The sequence below is a fragment of the Eurytemora carolleeae genome, unplaced genomic scaffold (assembly GCF_000591075.1).
Source record: "Eurytemora carolleeae unplaced genomic scaffold, Eaff_2.0 scaffold71, whole genome shotgun sequence".
NCBI lineage: Eukaryota > Metazoa > Arthropoda > Copepoda > Calanoida > Temoridae > Eurytemora > Eurytemora carolleeae.
In genome coordinates this window covers 98,980-119,301 of record NW_019396152.1, presented here as the reverse complement: position 1 = coordinate 119,301, position 20,322 = coordinate 98,980, and the positions used below count along the sequence as shown (strand labels likewise).

The 20,322-nt window shown below is 31.9% G+C and overlaps 1 protein-coding gene across 1 annotated transcript; it reads right to left on the bottom strand.

The window, feature by feature from the left end:
* Nucleotides 1-1,339: 1,339 nt before the first annotated feature.
* On the bottom strand, nt 1,340-18,550 carry LOC111696566 (uncharacterized). The gene is made up of 20 exons (XM_023466201.1): nt 18,515-18,550; nt 16,338-16,412; nt 15,051-15,158; nt 14,728-14,778; nt 13,990-14,125; nt 13,194-13,249; nt 12,803-12,864; nt 12,387-12,414; nt 11,908-11,998; nt 11,354-11,406; nt 9,820-9,855; nt 9,313-9,422; nt 8,864-8,927; nt 8,514-8,553; nt 7,039-7,092; nt 4,876-4,934; nt 3,586-3,634; nt 3,141-3,218; nt 1,671-1,947; nt 1,340-1,448 (listed from the first exon to the last, which is right to left on the bottom strand). Exons 3-19 carry the CDS (start codon nt 15,133-15,135, stop codon nt 1,887-1,889), a joined length of 1,113 nt encoding a protein of 370 aa, XP_023321969.1. The 5' UTR covers nt 15,136-15,158; nt 16,338-16,412; nt 18,515-18,550; the 3' UTR covers nt 1,340-1,448; nt 1,671-1,886.
* Between the last annotated feature and the right edge of the window lie 1,772 nt (nt 18,551-20,322).

The following is a 20,322-nucleotide window of genomic DNA, read 5'->3' as shown; positions in this document are numbered from 1 at the left end:
ATACAACTCTGTCACTTGGAATTACATTGAAAAGGAGCTCATAGACATTCACTTTTCAACTGTATTATTAACACTGCCAATTATTGAGCTGGGCCAGTTTTTATTTACCTGGTGACGGTGGTTATAATTTTGTAAATTGCGCATTAAGAGCACGGGTTCAGGGAAGAAGGGGTGGGGTGGGTCAGCTCTACTTTGTGGGAAGAATGGGAGTTACTTATAAGATAAGACAATCCGCCCCCCCCCTTCCACCCGTTCCCGCCCCGCCACATACACTGACCCAGACTCTCCAGACTTGTTGTATTCTACTAAAGTGAACCCAAAAGGGTGTTTTGTGTAAATGATCGTTAATCTTGAGCTCTTGATAATAATATCAAATGTGTGGAAATTATGAATTAGATTATTCCCCAAAAAGTAAGTTATCTCTGCAGGGTATGACAATGACTGGATATCAAAGAGGAATTGAATTAATTCGTATGTTTGAAGATTAATGTCTGATCCCAAGATTCGCAACTCAAAAGTTCTGACTCTTCTGAACTTTTTGTGATATTTATCAGTTGCAACAACAGCATGAAAATGTGGAGCAAAATAATTATATTTCTAAAAAAAGTAAGAACAATATTGAATTCATAACGCTGTAAGTCATATCTTTTTTAATTTTCCAAATATTTTTATAAAACTTTAACCCTAGACAGGTTGGGGGGGGGGGGCGTTTGGCGCCCCCTCCTGTAGTTTTTTTTTGTCCTATCACTTCTGCATTCTTGACACTATCACAGTGAAATTTTGTGACTTTTAATGAATAGTAATTTAAAGGAATTTTATGTTAAAATTTTTTTTTTTATTTATAGGGTAGGGTACAGGGCGGAAACAAAGTCCGGTCTGTGAAAAAAAATCTAAAATAGCCCATAATTTTTTTGTGACTAAAGCTACAACTATATTTTTGAAAAGCCCTTAAAAAATGCATGTAGAAACACGTTCACACTTTCTTTGTTTAAAATTAAAAAAATTCTCACTTTTTGACCCTTTTTTAATGCATTTTTTCCACCCTCCCTAGCACCCAAACTATTAAAGTTATCGGTCTATTTTTTTTCTTTGAGCTAGCCATGAAAATTGGGCTATGAACATGCATTTCAACCCTATGCCTATTCTCTAAGACCTTTTTCTAGGGGGTGGGCGCCAAAGCCCCCCCCTGGCTTCACATAGATTCAGACCCTCCAGCCTTTAAGGGTTAAGCATTTGGTTATATTCAGTTTTTATTTTCATTACTATTCAATATCATAAAGATAAAGTTGTATGTAAATGTCGTCTTTTAATTCAAACTTATTTTAAATTATTTATTTATATTTACAAATATATACAAAGATTAAGGATATGAAATGGCAAAGTTATACATCTGAATTGACTATTTAAAAAATAATAATTTTATCAAGGGTATCTCAATATCTACAGGACTACCATAAAACTCTGGAATAGGAAGAAGTCGTTTTGGCATAAAATATGACTTCAATAGTCCAATGAAAATGAAAGACATCAATTGTGCAGTGTAAACAGACTAATTTCCCTTAATAACTAGATTAATAAGTTAATAGTGAATCTATTTGTTTGTAACAACATCAAATGCACTTATTTTGCCTTGATATCGTCTTTCTATTCCAAAGTTTTCTGGTTATCACTGTGTTAAAGGAACTGTAGACGTAATTTGAAGTGTCCCTTCATGTATGTCCGATTTACAGTGGTACTCTTGAAACCTCTGATTAACAATAAGGAAATGTTTGTCGTCTTTCTCTCTTAAAAAGCTCTGAATTTTGATAATATCATTCAATTTGTTACATTTATCTATGTGTTAAGATGAGAAGGAGCAATGATGTGAATCGGACATTAATATCTTTTCAAGGATATGATGTGTAGCCACAGGGCTGCAGGGTGTAGGTTAATCTGAATCCACGTTCCCTGAACACAATATTTATCATGCAGGGTGTCCCACAAAGAATGATACTTTAGAGACGACCTAAACTATAATAATTTAAAGATAAATTAAAGGATTAAATTTGGATATCTGTCAAATATATAGTTCTGTGTTTATTAAATTAGCTAGGTACGGAAAAGTCAAGTTTACTGCTGGATGGAACCATTAATGTAATAAAGAAGCATAGAGAATAGAATATATAGAGGGGAATTAAAAGAATCCCTCGGTATGAATTTTTTCAGTCCCTTTCAGCCTGAAAGGGAGTTCAAAGTGTACAAATCATCTAAATGTTCACAAATTATATGCAGTAGAGTACATTAATACAGTATGATCCCTAGACTAAACATTTCAATTTCGAAATTTTTAAAGCTGTTAAATAAACTTTATAATGAATTAGGTGAATAAAAACATCATTTGATTTATAGTTATAACGGAAAATCATCGTTTATAAAGTGGAAGCCATAGAGTCTATGTGAAATGATCATTGGTCAATTACGAAACCAGCCTATTTCATAATTTGGTTTTCTTTTAACAATAATTTTGGATTTTCTATAAAATGATATTCCAGGGCCCAACAGATTATATAGCATAAATATGTGAAGTACACCTGCAGTATGAAAACAGTACAACAAAATGGCCGTTTTACACTTTTTTCTAGTAAATTCCTCTCTATATATTCTATTCTCTATGTAAAGAAGGCTGAATAAATTCCATACAGTCGTCTTTGAAGTCTCATCCTTTGTAGGCAACTCTGTACATATTTAATTAGTCATATAGTAATAGCATATAAAACGAATTATTCATATTTATTTTAACTTTTAATAAAAAATTTCAATTAGGATTCAATCATTCGTTATAGATGCTCTAGACTTTTTTTGCACAGACATATCAACATATTTCATCCAGATAAATATATCATTAAGTTGCAATTACAAAGTCCTCATTAATAAATGATAAAAGGCGACAATTTTCCCGGTTTTTATAATTGCTCATTAAAAAAAGAATCTATATTTCCATAATCAACAAATATTTTTTTGAAACATTTAATATAAACTTCTTCATCTCACAAACCAAGAAATTTTGTAATTTTCATTAAAACTAAATTTCTTGTATATAATACATGTAATATTATGCATAGCAATAACTGTTCTTTTTTTAATGATTAATAAAAGCTTGCCTTTCATTTATTATGTTCTCTTGAAGCAGAGTATCGTTTAAACTTGTTGCAGCTTCAAAAAGTTCACCAGTTGCATACCTATACAATTTAACTTACATTATCATCTCGGAAGGTGGATGAGGGGGTGGGGGATGAGACAATGTTCCTTTTTCTTTTTAATCATATACATTTATTGATATCTCCAGTGGTCAGAACTTTTAAATTTGAGGATAATTGTTTGATCCCTTAATAAAAATTGTCTCTACAGGGCATGACCACCACGGTATCTATAACAGGAATTGAAATGATTGAGGTCTGCATAAGATGGAGATCAATGGCTGATCCACAACACTTCATGATAAAGAGTTATACAAGTTAAAGTCAAGGTTTTGTGATACAAAAGTTTCTGCCTCGGGTTTAAAATAAATATTTAAAATAATTTTAAAGATTGGAAAAAAAAAATTACCTGACTCCATCATCTGTATGAATAAACAACATTAAGGGCCCTCCACCAACTAAAAATATATTATTGTAACCAGAATGAGCTCACTAGCTCGGAATAGGGATAGTTCCATTGATGTAACCCCCTGAGTTATTATACAAACCTGGAGCTAAACTCAAATGGGATAGTTCCATTAATGTAACCCCTTCAGTGCTCATACGAACCCGGAGCTAAGCTCGGATTTCAAGTAGTCCGGCTACTTTCTGTCTGACATATAGCTATAGGTCAGACAGGAAGTGGGGGGGGGATGATAAGTCACAAATATGGAGAAATATTTGACGTTAGAAAATGCCAACCCAGGAAACATGTTTTGAACGCATGTTTGAACACGTGCAGGAAAACTGAAGCCAAAGTTGCCCCAGATTCTAGTTTAAACGGAAGATCAACTCGTCGTGCGAATGCATGGCGGAGAGTCTGCCAGAGAGCTCCGGCTTTCCATGATTCATTGTATCATTTTATTTCTTCATTTTTTTCTTGTAAATACACTTTTTCCTATACTCTGTAGATTTACTCACGTCAGTTTTCAGGCTTTAGATTTCCTTTATTTCATACCACTTTTAAATGGTAACAATATCACAGTTAAAAATACAATATACGATAATTCTAATTTTGAAGAAATCGAATATAATTTGTGTCAAAGGAATTGAGTTTTTGCTGCAAACTAAAATTTTCAAATCTCCATATCTATGCAATCTGATGGTGTAACCTTTGATGTTTCAATCTTATTTCATTTGATCTAACAGAATTAATACTTTAAAATATTTAAGGTGTATTAGATTGGGTTGCAAGATATGGACTAGAAAATCAAAGTTTGTGGCAAAGTTTAAATCTATAGCAAAGAAAATGGCGCCCTAAAATCCTAGTTGTTAAGGAAACTGGTTGAATTAAGTTTAATAAAAACAGCGTGAGAAGAATGCAGGTGCAGAAAAATTGCAATTTGCAGTTTTCTTAACAAAACTTTCCCACATCAAAGAATTATGCAAATTTGAATTCATTTCATGAATTCATGATGAGGGTGTTCAACTAGGGATGGTCAATGGATCGTTTTCAATTTTCTGAAAACAAACTGATCATTTCATTAACTATATTTAAAAAACGAAAATCGTTTTTAAAACGATTGCTTTTGAAAAGAATCGTTTTTATCAAATGGAAAAACAAAATAGTACTTATATTTTTACATTCATCATTTCGTTTTTCAAAAGATAAAAAACGAAGCATAAAAAGTATACAAGTTTAAAAGTATAAAAAATTTACTATTTATTTCAGGAAAAGTTGTTGTTGCTGTTCCCCCGCAGTAGAAAGTATCAGGAACTCTAGAAATATATAAATTTGATAAAAGATCTGTTCCTAAACATTTAAATATATAAAACACTACCCCAAACCACACTATTTATTCGATTAGATAGTAGCATATCACTGCAGTTCACCACGAAATTTTAGTTTAGGGTGCACGAACTCTAGACATATATAAAATATAATAAAATAATAAAATATAGATATAATACAGACAAATGTAAAAAAAAAACTAGGCATTAAGGGCGCTTCGCGCTCAACTTCTTTTCTATTGTGAACATGTTCCCTTTGTGTACATTGTAATACAAAACAAAACAAAAAGTTCGCGAATTTCATAAAAAAATCGTGGATTTTAAAAATTTTCAAAAATTTAATGAAAATCAAATTTTGTTAGTGGGACCGATCGGTTCAGCCGTTTTGAGGTTTATTGAATACAAACACCAAGACAAGCAAAGTATATTTATAGTTTCAGAAACTTCATTAATGTATAAATTAAAATAACTTTAAAAATTATAAAATATATGTATATCATTAAGAAGGAAAAAGAAGTATTAGAAATATTTTTATTAAAATGAGAGATTTATTATTATAAATTCTAGATATATATATATATGAGGTGTGTTTAAACTCTAGATATATATATACGAGATGTGTTCAATAAGTTTTGCAACTAATTTTTAGAGGTACGCCTAGATGTCTCATGGCCCTGTAATTTTTTTTAAAGTTTACTAATTATCATTCCGGATTATTTTTCAGATCAGTTGATGTCAATCATGCTTTTTTGTAATGTAAGAAGCGTTCTACCATGAAGTAAATCAGCTTCGTTTGTCACACCAAGAAAATTTTCCGAATGGACTCAAACTTGATCCATCAGAGTCTGTTTTTGACCCTTTAAGAATGATCAAAAGAAAAGAGAGATTTAATGTATGAAGGACTTGTGAGGATTTTCCTGGTTTTGATTTACGTTTGAGATTCATCCCTTTAGTCCTATGTCGGAGACTTTGGGACACATACGACCCAAATCTTTGTCATTTTTGAATGTTTCTTTACAACTTTGTTTACAATGTAAAAGCATATATCAGGCTGTCTGGCAAACATACTTCTTGAACCCTTGCTAATATGGTTTCAACGTTTTTCAATATTTTCGAACATTTTGGGGGTTTTGATGGTCTTTTCCTGCCCGGACATATCATTATCCTTCAAATATTCATTTTTCTTTCTTAAACCCCATCAAACCAACATTTAAGTTTTAAAAATTGGTTTAAAAAGTGTGCTGGATCATGTTTAAGGATTCTGATTTGTGTTTTCATCGTCTGATAAAAACTTTTTTGGGGTAACTGAGCCTTAAAAGTGTCCTCTTTCTCTGGTCAATATTCTAGATATAAGTATATGCTGTGACAATTAAGCCTATCCACCTTCAGGAGAAAACTTCTTAAATCACAACAACAACCTGTTTGACGCCAACCTGGCTATAAATGTATTCGGTATAGATATAGTGAACTTTAGAAAAAAAGATTACAGGGCTGAAACAGCTATACATCTAAATATGTGTCTGCAAAACTTATTGAATACACCTGAGCTGAAAACTTTAGAATGAGAAATCCTTAATCCCGTGGCCGAATTTAAAGAATTTGAGCGGTGGTTTAAATTTAAGCCGCGGCTTAAATATGGTTGGTTCCACTTACATTTGTATCAAATGTTTCAAGATTTAAGCCGGCGCTTAATTTAAACCGGGTTTGGCGGATTTAAATTCTTTAAATTCCATCTCCAATTACTTAATTTGAGTATCTATTGATTTTCTTCTCAAACCGTTCTTTCTTGGAAATAGCAGAGAAAAATCAAAAAACATTTTTAAAATTAGAGAGTTTCTCCCGTTTCTGTAAATTAATCTTAAATTTCAAATTTATCGGCTTCATATACGCGACTCTGATTGGTTGAATTTTATACACTTTTTAGAATACAAGTAAAAGATTAGGTTAGTCTCGATATTAGGAAAAAGAGAGGATCAAGCATTTATCTCGATATCCACCATTCTAAAGTTTTCAGCTGTAGTATGATTGAAATTGACAGTGTAAAAGATATCAGGAAAATAAATAGTTTTTTATAAGATTTTCAAGTTTTTACCTAATCGTGTTATTCATGGACCAGGATCCAAGTGCAGATATATAATCATTATTACTAAAATATAAAATTTCAAGGGACTAGTTGGCTGGAAAAAAAAGAAAATAGTTGAAAAGTGTGAATATACAAGAAGAAAAAAATAGGGAAAAATGTTGGGCTTATTTTTTGTCATTCTCTAGATTTAAATAGCTCTTCAGAAAGACAAAAATATTGAAATTGTCAAAATAAATTAAAACCAAATAGCTTGTCGATCCTAACCTTAGCAGTTAGCGTACATTAAAGATTGACAACTCCTGCTTTGGGGGTGGATACGTTTTCAGAATTAGTTCAATTATTAGTTTCTATTATCTCATTATTCTGGTTCTCTTCTCATTATTCACAAAGATTCTCGCAGATTTTCTAGAATTACTATTGAAAAGATGACACTTGAATAATTTGAAGAAATCTATGAATAAATTCAAAGAAGATAAGAAATTCGATATAAAAATGAAAACGAAATAATCAATTTTAGCATTGATTTGTTGACAAATTTCTTTGAGAAATTTTACCTAATCATCTATAATTAGATTACTGTATAATTTTTACTTTATGTTTCGATGTCGTTATTTAATAATTAAAAAAAAAACAAATTCTGAAAACGTATCCACCCCCAAAGTAGTTGTTTTGAACGTCGAATTTGCGCTCAAACTCAGGATTTACAGATCTTTAAAAAGTTTAATATGTCTCAAATGAATCCGAAAGAAATTTTCCACAAGACTGTATACTCAGTTCAACTACCTTACATAGCCGGTCTGTCCCTTTAAGTAAAATTACCCATTAATAAATTTCTCAAAATTTAAAATGTCTAAAATGTTTAATTAAAATTCCAATCTTTAATTAAAATCGGTGTGCATTTAAATCTTAAATTAGTTTAAATTTTCATTCAAAAATTTAGGAAAATTGATGCTGGCGAATAAAATGAAAAGGGAAAGTGCATGATCATTCATGAACTTTACTTCGCACTGTTGCACTTTATTTTATTTGTGTCCGATTTTTTTAGAAATAGAATTTGATAGAAAACATTCTTTACTCTTCTTACAGAACTATTTTGGTCCGCAGTTAAAAAGATATATTTCAAATTCTCTTTTAGAAATATCTCTCTTTAAAACTAGTTTTGATCAATCGGTGTTTGATCTTTTACTCCTTTTTGAATTTGCACACAATCTCTTTAAACTTGAGGTTTTAATTCAGAGGAAACTGTAAGTAGACATTATTTCAAGGAACCCTCCATCTAAAGAGTTTCAGGGTTATTCAGGCCTGTACAGACAAAGTTAAAATTTTACAATTTGCTTCATTATTTTTCCAGCAAAAGTCTGCAAAGTCTGTAGAGAAAAGTTTCAGCGAAAAGAGTAACGCTTGATCAGAGAAAGGTTTGAAGAAAAGGTAAAAGTTGAGAATCGGGTATTTCACTAGAAGTCAACAGTAATGCTAAAACTCACCCAGTAACAGTGTCCCCTGATGCACAATTATATCCCTCCCCTATAATAGAAAAACAGCATGTAAAATTAATTTGCATCGATTATTCCGATAAATTAATATGAAAGAAATTAAGTTTTGTCACAAACTCAATTTTCTAATTCCTATATTTGTTCAACCTTATGTTGTAAACCTTCAATATTTCAAACTTAAAATATTTGATCTAAAATAAATTTTAGTTTAATATGTATCTAAGGTCTATAGCATCGGATTGTAAAGATATTTAGGAATTAAAAAGAAAAGACTTTTTTGAAAAGACTCAATTCCTTTATTTCATAGCATAGCTTTAGATAAATGTGAATTAAAACAAAACCTGGTGGAACAATGTTGGTACCAAGGTCACTATTCATAATAAACTCTCCTAAACTTGAGATAATCTAAAATAAGGAAATTTTTTTCAAGAAAATTTTTTTTTAAATGGTTTCATCTTTTCATTTAATTGCTTTCATTACTTTTATGAAAAGATATTTAGCAAGCATCAAATATTAAATATTAAAAATGCTGCTTTGTGATAGTGCTTATTTTCATGTATTTTTTAAACAAGCTTGGGAACTCAGCTATGCTTGGAAATCTAAACCTTCCTTATTAAAATTAACCAATTCACAGTAAAATTGTTTTGTCAAAATTTAAAGCGTATCGGTAAATAGGTTCATGCTCGATCATACAGACAATCTATTCATGTAAAAGAAAAGATTACTACTTCATGTATTTATTTATTTATATATTTATTTATATATACAGATAACTATTCACTTTTCTTACCTTGACTCCACAAAATCCAGTTTGTCGTTTAATACAAGCAAAATATTGAGTTCCAGCCAGATAAGGGCTTCCAGCTCCAGATCCATAGTTCAAGCTTTCTATACTTCCAGCTAGCATGTGACATTATTAATTATCTTATCATTTAATGTACAGTTTTGTGGTCCGTGGGAAACGGGTAACAATGAAATTCTATTTTTTTAAATTTCAACTTTTTTTAAAAAAAGACCCCAAACATTTTCAGAAATATCTTATATGCAAAAATTACAATGTGCAACATTACTTACGTAAAAGAAAAAAACAAAAACGACAATTGTACCACAGTTTTCAAGTTCTAATTGTTTTCATAAAAACTTTTAAAAGCTTTGAAATAATCTTCTTTTACATTTACATGACAGCAAACAGTTTTTGAAAATTTTTTCCACGTTCTACTTTTCTACTCTAGCCTTTTGTGAGCAAAATTCATTAAAATGATTTATGGATATTTTATGTTGTTTACAAAAAACTTACTAGATTCCGTAAAGTATTGCAGACAACCGTCAGGAGCTAAAAAAAGCATAATTTGATCAAGATTTTAAGCGTTTTAAAAAGAATAAATATTTGATTCTAAGAAAAAAATGTTCTAAAAGTTTTTTGTTCAAAGCATTTTTAAAGGGACTAAGACGAAGTTTGAAGTGATTCTCTTTATATCGAGTGGTTGGTCTGATTCTCTTTATATCGAGCGGTTGGTCTGATTCTCTTTATATGGAGCGGTTCGTCTGATTCTCTTTATATCGAGTGGTTGGTCTGATTCTCGTTATATCGAGCGGTTGGTCTGATTCTTTTTATATGGAGCGGTTCGTCTGATTCTCTTTATATCGAGTGGTTGGTCTGATTCTATATATCGAGCGGTTGGTCTGATTCTCTTTATATCGAGCAGTTGGTCTGATTATCTTTATATCGAGCGGTTCGACTGATTCTCTTTATATCGAGCGGTTTGTCTGATTCTCTTTATATTGAGCGGTTGGTCTGATTCTCTTTAAATCGAGCGGTTGGTCTGATTATCTTTATATCAAGCGGTTGGTCTGATTCTCTTTATATCAAGTGGTTGGTCTGATTCTCTTTATATCGAGCAGTTGGTCTGATTCTCTTTATGTCGAGCGGTTGGTCTGATTCTCTTTATATCGAGCGGTTGGTCTGATTCTCTTTATATCGAGCGGTTGGTCTGATTCTCTTTATATCGAGCGCTTGGTCTGATTCTCTTTATATGGAGCGGTTGGTCCGATTCTCTTTATATCGAGTGGTGTGTCTGATTCTCTTTATATCGAGCGGTTGGTCCGATTCTCTTTATATCGAGCGGTGTGTCTGATTCTCTTTATATCGAGCGGTTGGTCTGATTCTCTTTATATCGAGCGGTGTGTCTGATTCTCTTTATATCGAGCGGATGGTCCGATTCACACTACTGGAAACCTTTGTCTGATCAAAAATGCTTTTGAAAGCCTAAGTTTCTCATCTGAAAATTAATAAGGTAAAATTGTTTATGAAGCTATGACGGATTTGTGGAGCTGAGACACAGGAAAAACTCAAAATCGTAAACCTTTTAAAGAAGTGCAACTGCAGATAAAGATTTTAAAGGTACCGATGTGAGTCGGATATGTCACTCTCTATCTGTAACATCACTTAAAACAATGTGCACAGTCTCTTTAAAGGGACTGTACATGAAAAATGAAAGGGGGTATAGGCTTAAACCTAAGAATCTCAGGAGTTAAACGAAACCTATAAGACATCTATATGATGTTCCTGTCTCGAGAAATGGACATAAAATTGTGTGAAAATTATACCAAAACATATATTTGTAGGAAATACGTCCATATTGCGTGACCAGAACTCCCTCCATTGAAAGTGCAGTATGTATAAATAATATTATCAACTATATCTATTAAAATTTAAAAGGACATCATATACTCGTATAGGTCTCAATCAGCTCCTGAGAATCTCAGGTTTCATCCTATACCCCCTTTAATTTTTCCTTTAAGTCCCTTTAAGAAAATCGTTTTTTGCAAACCTTGAAGATCGTTGTTTTTAGAGCAGTCGATCAAACTTGATTTTATATTCCACCTGTAAAATAATATTATTGAAGAAGAAGTTTAATAGTTTAAATATTAAGACAAAATGTAAAAATTATAAAACAGGAAAAATCTGCTGATGTTTAAAAACATTTTTTTCAAAAATGAAAAAATATAAATATATGGAACCCTAAACTTCGTAGATGTATATGCATACCACAGAGACTTCTTTTATGAATAAAACCATTTTTAATGTAACTTTCCAGCAATTTTTTCAATTAATCATGACAAAATGAACTGAGTTGTTTCAATAAACTCAAATTTTCTAATCCCAATATCAATATTTAATCCTTTGATTTTCAAACTTGCATTATTTGATGTTACATAATTAATAGTTTGAAATATCAAAGGTCTACGACATTGGGTTGCAAAGATAAAGGGGTTAAAAGTCATAGTTTGTGGCAAGAACTCAGTTGCTTTATTTTGTAAAGTTTAAACTTTTGAATAGGGTTTTTAACTACTTTCAAGGTAAATAACACAATATGAAACTAACCTGAAGGATGACCCGGATTGACCGACAAAAGCGAAGAGTCTGACCGGATCCTCAGCTGCTGTAGCATTGACCGGTATATACATATGCTGACCTAACAAACCAGTAAACCTTTCGATATCTTACAAATGCAAACAACTCTGTTCTTGCTACAAACAAACATTTTCGCATCTCTGTACCTTAGCAAATCTCAACACTCGACTATTCGACTTCATAGCTTGAAATATCATGAGGTTGCAAAGATTTAGTGATTAACACATTTTAATTAATGACGAAAACTCATTGTTGTTAACAGTGAATTAATATTGTACATCAAATGTTTCTATCAGTTTTAAAAAATTGAAAATTGATGAAATTAAAATTTCTGAATGAAAAGAGGGAAAGAGATAACCTAGAGATACGACTGAAACTTAAAATATCATTGATTAATTTAAAACATTAGATATGTTAAATATTTTAAGAGTTTTCTTAAAGTTTTATTCCTGTCAAGTTTCCACAAACTGTATTTCCCTGAAAATATTCAAAATATAGGAAAGAAATTGTCTTTTACAATCGCAGCATTAAAATGCGAGTCTGATTTTTTTTTACTTTTTAACACAATGCTCGTTTTTTTCATGGAATTTTAAAAATATGGTTTTACAAAGTTAGGATTTTGTCCTAGTTTTAATTTGATAAAAATTACTAAAATTGGCTTAGGTTCAAATATTTCCACCACTCAAAAAGAAATTACGAGTTTGGAAAACTGAAACTTTTTCGTTCTCTAATAATGTATTATAAAAAATGGGGTTATATCCAACTATTACAGTTTCTTATATAATTAGGTTAAAGTACCTCTCAACGATGTATATATTTGCGTAATTTATAAAAGATTGTCGGAGTCTATTCAAAATAGTATTACCTGATAAAGTCCTAAGTTCTGCTGGGAAGTAAATATAGCTAGTCGGTCGCCATCACATTCTCCTTTTGTTATATATCTGGATTAATTCAGTTTTCCAATTTTGTAACTAGGGCTGGGCAAAGTTCCGTTAACGATACAATGATTTTAGAAAATAAACGGAAGAGTCAATTAACAAACGGCTATAATCGTTAAATTTTAAACCGTTAACGAAACTAATTAGCCGTTTTAGAAAAAAATAACGGTTTCACCACAATATTTTTCGTTCAAGATAAAGTTTTTCGTAACAACTAAAAATTACATTTGTACAGTTCCTTTAATCTTTTAGATTTTGACAAACATATAAAAATATGGCGATGGTTTACTTACCATTAATAGTTTAGACAGCACTTACCTATTGGTGAATGTGTCAGGGAAGGAGGTGCCATCTCGAAAAGTTCAAAATCAAGTCTGAAATAAGGATTTGAAAACGTTGACCCGGCTCAACATGTTTGACCTGAGATCGACTAAAGAAACGTTAGACCAAGGTACTAATGCAAGGAAAGTTATTTCAGAGGTGTGTGTGCGCATTTTTTGTACTGCAGTGTACTGCCTTTGGGAGGAAAAGTAAACAATTTCTATCAAATATTCTGGTCATAGGAAACTATAATGTGAATTTTCAAAATTATCAAAATTAAATGCTTTTCTCCTCCTCGGATACGGGACGAAATCTGATGCATCTATTCTTGTTTACAAATTCCGCCCAGAGAAAACGCATCAAGTATACGCGACCCCAATTAACTTTCCTTGCATTAGTACCAAAGAATAACAAAACTTTTCTTAAATAAACGCGCAAGTTGTCTTATGCTTTTTACTATTTATTTAGTTATTTATTTATAAGATTTGACAAATGTGAATTTCTGAATTGAAAAGTGTGAACTTTCAAAGCTGGACTGTAGGCGTAACTACAAGTTAACTTTTATTTTTAAAGTGGCGTTTCAAATTCACAACAGTTGTACCCTTAAACATTAGACTGATCAAGGATAACGAACTTTTCTCTTTTCATCTAAAATTTAACCTCACTCACTGACAAATGTTTAAACGGTCTCGTTGTAAATCAGACATGCCTCTATAAGAATTTGAAATTACACCCTTCGAAAAAAAACACCTTGTTCAACGATTGAAGGCAGAATTTAATATTTTTATTGAACCTGATTTGACAAACATCTGGGTCGGATACAACGAGACTGTATGTACAGAATGAGTTGGATGTATCCGCCAGGGGCCAGCTTGGATTAGAGAAGTAAGTTTTGGCCTCTGCCACTCGATCATAACAACTGCCTCGAACTGAAACCGAATAAAACATGTATTCTTGGCAGCTGCCTCGAACTGAAGCCGAATATGATGACGGACAAACTTTTGTCTCTTTTCAAGAATTTTATTTTACAAAGAACACAAGCTGGAGTACCCAGCATGGGGCCAGGTTTATGTTATCATTCACAGTAATAGGTACTCGCCAGTTTAAGGAATATATTAAAATATGTTTTTGTTGAAGTCCCTGGCATTGCCCGTGGAATTTCTTAAACTTCAACATCAAAAAAATTAAACTTATGTCAGAACAGAGATTTTCATGACAGATTGAAAGTAGGCATTCAGGCAGTTTAACTTTACCGAAGGACTATGCATTATGCTAAATAGCGTGGAAGGGATTGGAAGGGGGTTTTGCATAATGAATGAACATTGATCTTTTATAAAACAAACTCTTTTATAAAAGTTTTACTAATAAATCGCTAAAAAAGATGTTTTTTTAAAATATAAAATTGACTTTTTGCATTCCTTGTCTTCTCAGAATAAAATCTAATATATTTCAGCAATGAAACATGATTTAGATAGAGTCATCCGTAATATTTATGTAAAAAGGTAAAAAATTATATCAATAAGTAGCTTACAAAGACAGCAAACTCCAAACCCCGCAGCACAAGATTGAGTCTGGATACCTCCTAAACGATGAATAAATTAATGAATTATTATCATTTGATAACGTCTTAATCGATTATTTTTCAATTGATTTAAAACATAATTGGATTTGTAAGTTCATCAATTAAATCGTTATTGATTGATTGAAAAATAGATTATATTAATAAATCTTTAATTGATTGATTTATAAAAAAAAATATGGTTAATTTATTATTTTATAGATTAATTAGTTTGCATATAACATTAATTTATTATTAATTGATTAATGATCAATTAACTTAATTGAAATGAATACCTTTTTCATCACACTGTTCATGTGTGTAGCAGATACCAGTCTCAGTTTCAGTAGCGTTACAAGGACCATTGTCAAAACGAACCATTGTAAACAGTCCAAAATCAAAAACTGAAAGGTCACGAAAAGTTAGAAAAAGGGTAATCCACAAGGATGAGACACAGAAAAAGGTATTTCAAGGTCAGTTGCCAGTAAAGGTCATTTAATGTCAGTATTTTTATGTTAGGAAAGATCATTCAAGTTCAGAAATTTTATGTTGGGATAAGTCATTCAAGGTCAGCAGTTTTATGCCAGTAAAGGTCATACAATGTCAGTAATTTTATTCAAGAAAAGGTCATTCAAGTTCAGTAATTTAATGTTAATATAAGACATTCAAGGTCAGAAATTTTATGCCATGAAGGGTCATACAAGGTCAGCAATTTTATGCCATGAAAGGTTAGTAATTATATGCCCGGAAAGGTAGTAATTTTATATTAGGAAAGGTCATTTAAGGTTTGTAACATTATGCCAGGAAAAGTCATTTAAGGTCAGTAATGTCATGTTCTGAAAGGTGATACAAGGTCAGAAATAGTATGCCAGGAAAGGTCATACAAGGTCAATAATGCTATGCCAGACTGACACAGAGAAAGGTCATTTAAGATCAGTAATATTTTGCCGGGAAAGGATAAATAATTATATGCCAGGAAAGGGTATATAAGGTCAGTAACTTAATACCAGGAACGATCATATACAAGGTCAGTAAATAAATGACAGGAAAGGTCATACAAGGTCAGTAATTGTATACCAGAAAAGGTCAGATGATGGAATACTTACATTTCTCTTGTCTATAGTTTGGTTTGCTAAAGGTCTGATGATCAGATACTTACATCTCCCTTGTCTATAGTTTGGTTTGCTATAGGCCAGATGATAGAATACTTACATCTCCCCTGTCTATAGTTTGGTTTGCTATAGGTCTGATGATCAGATACTTACATCTCCCTTGTCTATAGTTTGGTTTTCTATAGGCCAGATGATCAGATACTTACATCTCCCCTGTCTATAGTTTGGTCTCCTATAGGTCAGAAGATCAAATACTTTCATTACTCCTGTCTATAGTTTGGTTTGCTATAGGCCAGATGATCAGATACTTACACCTCCCCTGTCTATAGTTTGGTCTCCTATAGGTCAGAAGATCAAATACTTTCATTACTCCTTTCTATAGTTTGGTTTCCTATAGGTCTGATGATAAAAAAATTACCTATCCCCTGTCTATAGTTTGGTTTGCTATAGGCCTGATGATAGAATACTTACATCTCCCCTGTCTATAGTTTGGTTTGACTTGCACTGAACTAAAGGTTTGTTTAGTCAAGATGGATCCGATGTTAACTGTAAGGAGATAGATATATTAGAAAAATATAAGACAATATACTTTATAGATTTTCGTATATATTTGACACAGTTGTATATAAGTTTTTCGAGACAGGAACATAAGATTTTTTCATTTTTCCTTTACAGTCCCTTTAAAAACATACTTTTTGTGAATTTTTTAATAAATTGCCTTTTTATACTTTATCCTAAAAGGGTTACACTTTAAAACTAGTTCTATACTGGTATACCGAAATATTTTACTCAAATTCAATAAAGTTTACAACATTTCTTTAATTTTACGACATAATTGTTGCTGCAAGAGGGATTCAAAAAAAACATGAAAATGCAAATACAGAGTGTCCTAATAACAGTGGGACTCATAAAACAATAAAATAGGAAGACGACAATTTTGTATTTTTTATGGATATTTTATGTTGTACAGCAAATAGTTTAGCCAGAGCTTAGAAATTAACTAAGTGAGTAAACTTGGTCCGTGGTCACTGCATAATTGAGCAATATCTGTGCTTGATGTGCATTGAACTATCAAAACAGTCGCGTCCCTATTCCACACATTATGGGTTCCATTGTGGCGCCGTGACAAACTCCGGAAAGACAAACTCCTGAAAGACAAACTCCGGAAAGACAAAATCCGGAAAAGACAAACTCCTGAAAGACAAACTCCTGACGAGACAAACTCCTGACGAGACAAACTCCTGACGAGACAAACTCCTGACGAGACAAACTCCTGAAAATAAAAAATTCTGAAATACAAACTCCAAAATATCAAATTTGAAAAAATGTTTCACGATTTATATTTAATCTAGCCGCAGCGCTCGGCCCAGAAAGTGTCAACACTTAACTTAACCCATGACCGCAGCGCTCGGCCCCTAGCCTGTTCTAGCCGCAGCGCTCGGCCCAGAAAGTGTCTTAACTAACCTAACCCATGGCCGCAGCGCTCGGCCCCCTAGCCTGTCCTAGCCACAGCGCTCGGCCCAGAAAGTGTCTTAACCTAACCTAACCCTAAATAATAAAAAATAAATTATAATAAATTTCATGGTGTTTCTGATCATTGTAATACTTTGCTGCTAGAAGCATATTCAAATTACTAAAGATTGAGAATTTTTTCTAGGATATTTGCGGATTTTTCCTCCTAAAGTTTATGAATTTTATCCAATTTCATTCAGAGAAAAATTTCATAATTTCAGGAGTTTGTCTTTCAGGAGTTTGTCTCGTCAGGAGTTTGTCTCGTCAGGAGTTTGTCTTTCAGGAGTTTGTCTTTCCGGAGTTTGTCTTTCCGGAGTTTGTCTTTCCGGAGTTTGTCTTTCAGGAGTTTGTCTTTCAGGAGTTTGTCACGGCACCTTCCATTGTGGGAATGGCTTGTGACGATTATAAATCGTCTTCCATATACGCAGCGTTTACTCGTCTAGATAAGAAAAAGACAAATATTATCTCTCGATCTCATCTACTACTAGTCAAATGTAGGTTTTTAAGATAAATACAATTGTACAAAAAATCTAACCTTTCAGAGTTCACCCAGATACCTTAGGTAACAGATTCATGAAGAGAAAGAAATATTTGGTGTAAAGCCTTAAAAGATAATTGAGTATTGGTGTTGCCCTTGTTTTCTTATACAAATACTCTTTTAATAATTCCGTAATCCTGTTTTTTGTCAATTGCTCATAAAAACACCATTTAAAGTTCTAAACTGAAGAAATAAAACATAGGGTTGGATTCTGCAATAAGGCTGGTATGTTTTTCACTCTTGTAGTATTTTCTAGCTTGTATAATTTACTCAAAAAATGACAAAACGAAACAGAAAAAGCAAAATTTTTGATCATTTTTAATCGTTTTACGCTCAAGATAATATTTTCAATGCTTATTTCCCGTGATATCTACCATTTTTAGAGCTTTGCAGGATTATATTTTATGTCTATTTTTTCAGTTATTATTAATCTAAGGTACTTGGTAGAACCATGAAAGGTTAGATATTTTGTACAATAGAATTTATCTTTAAATCCTACTTTGGACTAGTGCTAAATGTTGTTGTTTTTTTAATTATAAAGGTTAAGAATTTTGAAAGTTGAGTTGTTTTGTAAATTCCAATCTTTTATAACTCCTTCCTGCAGTAAATACTTGAAAAACTAAAAATATGTGGAGCGCCATTTTTAATTAAACTTTCTGAAAGGAAGTTACTTTTTAATTAAAGGTGATGAGGGTATAAAGCTCTCAAAGCTATCAGATGTAGGTCTATCTTAAAGAGAATGTACGCCTAGCAGAAAATCTACACTGGAGGATGAAAAAGGATTTGATGAAAGAAGGTTGATAAGGATTGGATGATTGAGGGCTTAATGATGAAGGATTGTATGAGTGATGGTTGATTGGATGAGGATTGGATGAAAGGGTTTAAAGTGGCGGTTGGTTTGATAAGGGTTGGATGAAAAAGGATTTAATGATGAAAAGTTGGATAATTGACGGTTGGTTGGATGAGGATTAAATGAATTAGGGTTTAATGATGAAGGATTGGATAATTGACGGATGGTTGGATGAGGGTTGGATGAGGAAGGTAGGAAGGAAGAATGTTGGTTGGATAAATAAATGCTTGCTTAATGAGGATTGGATGATAAGGAATTGCATGATGTTTGGATTGGGGATTAAGGAACTTGAATTGGAGTAATGAAAGGTGTTTATTGGAAGGAGAAGTGTGGATTTAATGAATTAAGATTGGTAGAAAGATTGTATAAGTAAAGATGATTGGATTGAAGTTGAATGTTTAAGAATAAGATGAATGTCAGCTTGATGAATAAGGATAGGATAAATGAACGTCGGATGAAGAAGGATTAAATGAATGAAGGTTGGATGAATAAGGATTGGATGAATTAGGATTGTATGGTTGAAGGATGAATGAAAATAAATGAACATAAATTAAAATTGAAATAAAGGTAAGATCATGCTTAGGAATGATCAGGTTTGGATGAATTATGTTTCGATGATGAGAGCTAGGAGAAGAAAGATTGGATGAAGTTATGATGTTGGTTGACTTAATGTTAATTAAAAAAGTCGAATACAGAATAATAAAGATGAATACAAGTTTGATGAATTTGAGTGAAGAAAGAAAGAGGATGAATTTTGACTGAATTGAGATTATATTGATGAGGGTTGGATGAGAGTTGGATGAAAGATAATTGATTAAAGAAGGATTTTATGAATACAAACTCCTGGAGGAATTAAGGATTGGATGATTGACAATTTGTTAGATAATTGAAGGTTTGATGAAAGTTGGATTGAATGATAATTAAACCAAAAAGTATAAAATAAATGAAAATTCTTGGATAAAGGAAGATTTGATGAATGATGATCGGATAAATGACAATTTGTAGGATAATTGAAGGTTGGATGAGAGTTGGATGAAAGATAATTTAATAAAGAAGGATTGAATGAATGGAAATTCTTGGATGAATGAAGATAAGTTGGACAAGGACTAGACGAAGAAGGATTGGATGAATGGTTGGATAAATAAAGGTTGGATAAAAAAAGGATGGATGAATAAAGGTTGGATGAGAGTTTGATGAAGAAAATATTGGTAAAATCACTGTACCAAGTTCAATATAAAACTAAAAACTAAATCTAATCAAGAATCTTGTTTTGTTAGGTAACATCAAGGTTAAAAAAGGAAATTTTACTTCCGAAAAAGATAGGGATAGATAGATACAAATGCAAATAATGATTACACGTATTTTCCTCGTAAAAAGTGACTAATTGACGCAGAATGCAAATTCGTGTTCTGATGTATTTTAACGATTTTTTAGTTTTCTTGGTGTAATTTGAAAGAAGCATCACAAAAATATAACAAGCTTTAAAACAAAAAAAGATTATTAATAATAGTTAATTTCAATTTTATTTTCATCAAGATTGAATAAATACGAATTTC